General features: G+C 39.6%; 1 protein-coding gene across 1 annotated transcript in view; it reads left to right on the forward strand.

Annotated features, from left to right (window-relative positions):
* Nucleotides 1-5,788, forward strand: part of LOC138674697 (vomeronasal type-2 receptor 26-like) — a 53,075-nt gene extending 47,287 nt beyond the window's left edge. Inside the window, exons 4-6 of the mRNA XM_069762513.1 lie at nt 1,605-1,728; nt 1,857-2,743; nt 5,735-5,788. Coding sequence (XP_069618614.1) covers nt 1,605-1,728; nt 1,857-2,743; nt 5,735-5,788 — 1,065 coding nt within the window. The remainder of the gene's footprint in view (nt 1-1,604; nt 1,729-1,856; nt 2,744-5,734) is intronic.
* Nucleotides 5,789-6,000: the final 212 nt, after the last annotated feature.

The following is a 6,000-nucleotide window of genomic DNA, read 5'->3' on the forward strand; positions in this document are numbered from 1 at the left end:
ACCTTAGTGAGGAGCAAACCTGCCAAATTTCATTTGAGCAGATTTACTCGAATTTAGCCAGAACATTTAATTCACAGTAAATTTATTCAATTAGAATGAAACATACCTTATCACAAGCAGAGTTTTATCCAGATCCCAGAGCATAATAAATGTATAGAAATGTGGCTCATTGGAGACCTTGTCTTCACCTCTGGTGATTCACAACATACTGTGCATCATGATGCCAGAAGCTCCAGAAGCTCTATCGCATAGATGTCATGCATGATGCCAAAGTAGAGGATGCAATTCATGATGGATGTAGTGGTTGCAAATCCGTGCTGCCACGTATCCAACATACGATTGGAGACCAAACAATTCCTCCAATCGTATATTGGATAGTTGGCAGCACAGATTTAGAACCACCACATCCCTCATCATTTGCATTCTATCTACTTGGTGGTCCTGGAGTGGCCTTTACATGGTTTCTACAGTGGTTGTGACTGTCACAACCCTGCCACCCTTTGTTTTACTGGATAAGATCCTATTGCACTTTTTTGTCTCTCCAGTTATTTCTCTTTAAGTAAAGCAGGGGCTAGAGGGTGCTGTGTGGAGGACGTAATGGGGGCTTTGTCGAAAGGATAAGGGAACAGCAGGGTTTTATTTTCTTCCCATTACTGAACCCTCAACACGTAAGGAGAATAATATCTATTTAACTGCCATTTTGTTTAATTTGCGCAAAGCAAATTGATGAAAAATTTAGAATAACAAGATTTTTTTGTAGTAAAATTAAACTGACTCACTTATCACTAGGCCATCATTTGGATAAGACTAGAAAGAGTCTTCACAATATTATATAAAGATGCCGTGTTTTTTTTTTTATTTCTTTAGTAGCACAGTAGTATACTAGAATGTCAAGCAACAATCTGTTAATTTCAGTTGACCTCCAAACCTTACTTGGAGAGGTCCCACCATGATATAAATTTACTTATATTTGTACAACATGCCAAAAAATATGAATGCAATGATAAGCAAACAAAGGGTTTGCCCATAAACGTTTATTTTTGCCACTTACAAACAATGATAGCCAAAGTGGTCCTAGCATCATGACATTTCCATTAATTTCTCAAAGAGGTGTGACGGACAACTTCCAGTGTGTAAATAAATAAGTCCAAAGAAGAAAAGTTCTCCAGCCGTATTCTAGGTCAAACTTTATTCCAGAGTTTGAAATATAATCCAGAGTAAAAATTCTGTCCTTTTCCCATGCGTTTCTTATAAGGACTGCTTACCTTTTAATATGGAATATGGCTTGAGTACTTTACCTCTATCAACATCTTGCACCATACCGGGCAGATGTGGTTTTCTCCTACAATGGCCTCTACGAAGGTGAGAAGGTTTTTTCTACATCATTGCTATAAACAAACAATACCATTATTTAGCGCATCGTGAAGGACAAGTACAATTTTGATTCCACTCTGTGTAAAATGATCCTTTAGAATGAGAATCCTGAGTGGAACCTCAGGCAAATAAATGTTTTGAAGTTGCAGATCAGCATCTGATTTTTTTTTCTCCTATAAAACACTTCCTATAATTTTTTTAAAAATTTTCTTCTTCAAAATTTTTTCAAGGTACCTTCTTCAGTTTGCAGCCCGGGTTGTCCACCAGGCTTCAGAAAGGCAGCCAGAAGAGGTGAACCTTCATGCTGTTTCCAGTGCATTACTTGTCTTAATGGAGAGATGACTAACGAAACAGGTAAGAAACAAAAAAGAATTGAATTATAAAATGTTTTACTCTCTTAGTCCATTGTTGAGCAAGACAAACCATGTGGTAGAACTTTAGATCAACTCATTTAACAAGGCGTTTTGAAACTTCTTTTATAGATTCACTGCAATGTACAAAATGTCCATGGAATATGTGGCCAAATTGTAAGCAAGATCGTTGTGTTCCAAAGACCCAAGAATTCCTTTCAAATGAACATCCACTAGGCATCACCTTAACGGCTACAAGCATCTCCTCATCGTTTATTCCCATGGTCATCCTTGGACTTTTTCTTCATCATAGAACAACACCCATTGTTCGAGCCAATAACTACTCTTTAAGTTGTCTTCTTCTATTGTCATTATCACTCTGCTTTCTTTGTTCTTTAGTGTTTATTGGTTATCCCCAGTCAACGAAATGTCTTTTAAGACAAGTCACTTTTGGTATTGTGTTTGCACTTTCTGTTTCCTGCATTTTAGCCAAAACTGTTATGGTTGTTATAGCTTTCAAAGCCACCAAGCCAGGTACCCAACTGCGGAAATGGACTGGTCCACATGTATCATATCTCATAGTAATCTCATGTATGCTTATTCAGACCTTTCTTTGCATTATGTGGTTGACATTATCTCCTCCCTTTTTTGATGTGAAATCAGAGAGTAATTCAGAAGTACTAATTATTGAGTGTAATGAGGGTTCACCGATGGCTTTTTGGAGCATGTTGGGCTACCTTGGACTGCTGGCCTTCATCAGTTTCATTGTTGCTTTCTTGTCCAGGAGACTTCCAGATAATTTTAATGAAGCCAAGTTCATCACCTTCAGCATGCTGGCATTCTTGAGTGTCTGGGTATCTTACATCCCAGCATCTCTCAGTTCACAAGGAAAATATGTGGTGGCCATGGAGATCTTTGCTATTCAGTCATCAACTTGGGGTGTGGTTATTTGCATGTTCCTTCCAAAATGTTTTATTATTGTATTCAGACCCAATATGAACTCAAGAGAGAAATTAATGGCAAAACAAAAAAATTAAAATAGACAATTGTGTTTTTATTCATTTTTATCTCTGTCTTCAGCGTTTCATATAAATAAATAATTTCTATCCTGACATAAATTATTGTGAATTATGTTGAACCTAACAATATTCTATATATTTATCCTGTCAATATCTTTTTCTGCATCAGCTATATCTAAAAACCTTTTTGAATCCAAATTTCCTACTTTATTTGCCTCAAATAAAGCAATGACTTTCAGTCATAAAGCAAATCTATTTTAGCCTCAACAGTTTCAAAAGTTCAATACAAGGTTCCTAAATTGGAAATGTGGTTTTATGAGGACAAATGAAAAACTTTTAAAGAGCTTAACTTTGTTTTATAATAACGTTAGAAAACACAACTAATAAAACTAATGATGTTTTTCAAAAGTGCAACTCGTCCCGCAAAACAAAAGCCCTCACATGGCCATTTTCACCAAAAAAGTAAAAAAGTTATGGCTCTGGGAAGAAGGGGAGCAATTTTACAGCCTAGAAACAAAAGGTCAAAGTGCTCAGCGTATTACAAATAGGGATAAAATAAAAACATAAATCTGATTGTGGCGTTTCCTCCTGCAGTGCTGAAGCACATTGAAAACGAGAGTGTTAGGGCTCATACTCACATGCGAGAAACTCGGATGAGTCTCGCACATCAATACCCGGCACTGCACCCGGCACTCAGGAGCGGAGCATGTGGCTGCATGTATTGCTACATGGGCGCACACTCCGATCCGCATGCCGGGTGCAGTCCCGGGTATTGACGTGCGAGACTCATCCGACTTTCTCGCATGTGATTATGAGTACTTAGTCTGAGGCTGTGAATAACAATCCAAATATTCTCATGATACATAGGGAAGTGATGCACCTGCATAGTCACTCAGTGTGACTGTGAATTGAAGGATCTGCAATATACTGAAGTAACAGCACTTTAATATTAGATTTCTTTTTCTTCACACACTGCAAAGATTTAAATATATACTGTATTTTTACTCACTTCCTTGCCCAATTGATATATAGTCATATAGGGGACTCAGAATATAGCGGTCTGTTGCATTTGCTTAATTTCAGGATGATAACTTATTTGGCTTTTGTTAGTAAAGGACACAATTTAATTTTTGAATACCTGTTTTGGTAGTCCAATTTAGCAACCATATGACCATACTGCATGTTGTTGCCACAAGATTTTTTATGGGCATCCTTTCTGCTTTCTTTATAGCTTCTAAGCAGTGTAGTATTTTAGAGTTACATAGATTTTTTGCCAAGAGATGATTGGAAATAATGCAACAAAAAGTTAAGGTTCTGCAACTGTTTTACTAGTCTAATTTAACAAGTGTATGTACTACAACAATAGAACAATACAGCTGGGTATTGCCGTCGCTTACTTCCTGTGTGTTTACCTTTGTAGCAACGTAGTTTTCCATGGGGCTTTTGGTCATGCTGGCGAGGATAGCAAGCTGTATGCTGGAATGCTGGTGGGATAACAGGCAAATTGTTACCATCAAGCAAAGGATCAATATTACATAGCCAAACTTTCAAATTAGGAGAGTAAAATCCACAGCAATTGGTTGAAATCAAGGATGGCTGGGAATGCGGGCCCAGCACAAAAGCATACAAGAGGGTTGTGGAAGAGTCTAAACAGGCACTGACTGGTGGACTGCTGAAGTCAACTACTTACTCATCTGCTAATTTTGATTTCAGAGGAGAACTGCGGGGATGCATGCACGCAGGTATCATTCGGTATTGAATATTGCGATGTTGCACACAAGGCTGGATTAAGTCCAATGCTGGTCAGTGCTAATGTCAGTAAAATCTTTGTGGACAGAATTAGCATACGTTAACGAGCTGGGTGGTGGAAACACTGTGCCATAGACCAAGGAAAGTCTGGAGGGGCATGAATACCAAATCCGACCTCTGATACAGAGCTGCACACGATACAGTAATCTAAGGAGGGACTAAGGAGGTTGACCAGGTGTTACTCCTGAGTGGAGCTTGGGAAGGTGACAGCTTACCCCTAAGGACGGGTAGCTGGGACAGCCCAAAGGAAGGTCCAGTAGATGCAGGCAGGTGCTGTGAGACTACGGGGAGTCATGGATGCAGACGGGACCAGCTGATGTATAGATGAGCCGTAGAAAGTGCAGCTGGACCGGCTGTCGTAGAGATGAGCCCTAGCAAATGCAACTAGATAGGTTGAGATAGGGATAAGCACTGGCAAGTGTGGATGGACCAGCTGACGCAGAGAGGACCTTTTTCAGGTGCAGGCTGGACTGGCTGAAACACAGGCAGATGGGCTCGGCTGATAGTAAGGCAGGCGGGCACAGCTGATAAACACTCAGACACTGCTGGTTGACAGACTGTTATACAGGAATACGAGGTCTTGGACTTGAGGACTTGGTAACTAACAAGAGTGTTTAGGAAAAACTTACAATGTGACACAGGCACCTCCTTTAAAGTCACACGGTGCAGTGGCGAGCTCACCGCAGTGAAATTCTCCCGGTGAACTCGACTCTGCACCATGCGACTTTCTCACGGTGCTAGCGGTGATCTCACCGAGGTCTCACCACGGCTGCTTCCACTACTAGGCCGGTTATCGGGGAACTAACAGTGAGCGAAAAGTTCATACACCTCCGATTCCAACTTATTGATTATATATATATATATATATACCACCGGTACAGTCACTGTCACCTCAACAATGATAAAAAAAAACACTAGCTGCCACCACCAATTCTTAATTCAGGTTGATTGGACACCAGTTACAAGTAACCTATGTCTTTCAGGGGTGCAGTTTAGATTAAGAAAAGAGCTATTACATTTTATATTTGATCCAGAAATGAAGGCATTTTTTCTTAAAAAATATACAAGATGATACAAAATGGGAGAAAAACAATATGACATATGCAATCAAATAAAGTAAAAAGGAATAAGGAAAGAAACTTACTAAACACTGGTCACAAAACTGGTTCAGAGCTTATGGAGGGAAGAACTTCTATTGAAAAAGTGGAAAATTTCATAAATGTATCTGTGACATGAAAGAAGATACAGTTGTGGCTTAGATGCATCTCCTAGTGATCCACCACTTGAGCTGGCCTATAAGCCCTGAGAGCATGAATTTAGAGATGGGACCCGGTTGCCAGGGAGCAGAGAGAGACCGAACAGAAGGAAAAGGCAGCACAAGGAGATGGATTCAGGGGAGAAGAGTATCATAAAGAAGTGCTACAGAGCATTTTGTTAGGTTCTCGAAA

Source organism: Ranitomeya imitator, chromosome 4 (genome assembly GCF_032444005.1).
Source record: "Ranitomeya imitator isolate aRanImi1 chromosome 4, aRanImi1.pri, whole genome shotgun sequence".
Taxonomy (NCBI): domain Eukaryota; kingdom Metazoa; phylum Chordata; class Amphibia; order Anura; family Dendrobatidae; genus Ranitomeya; species Ranitomeya imitator.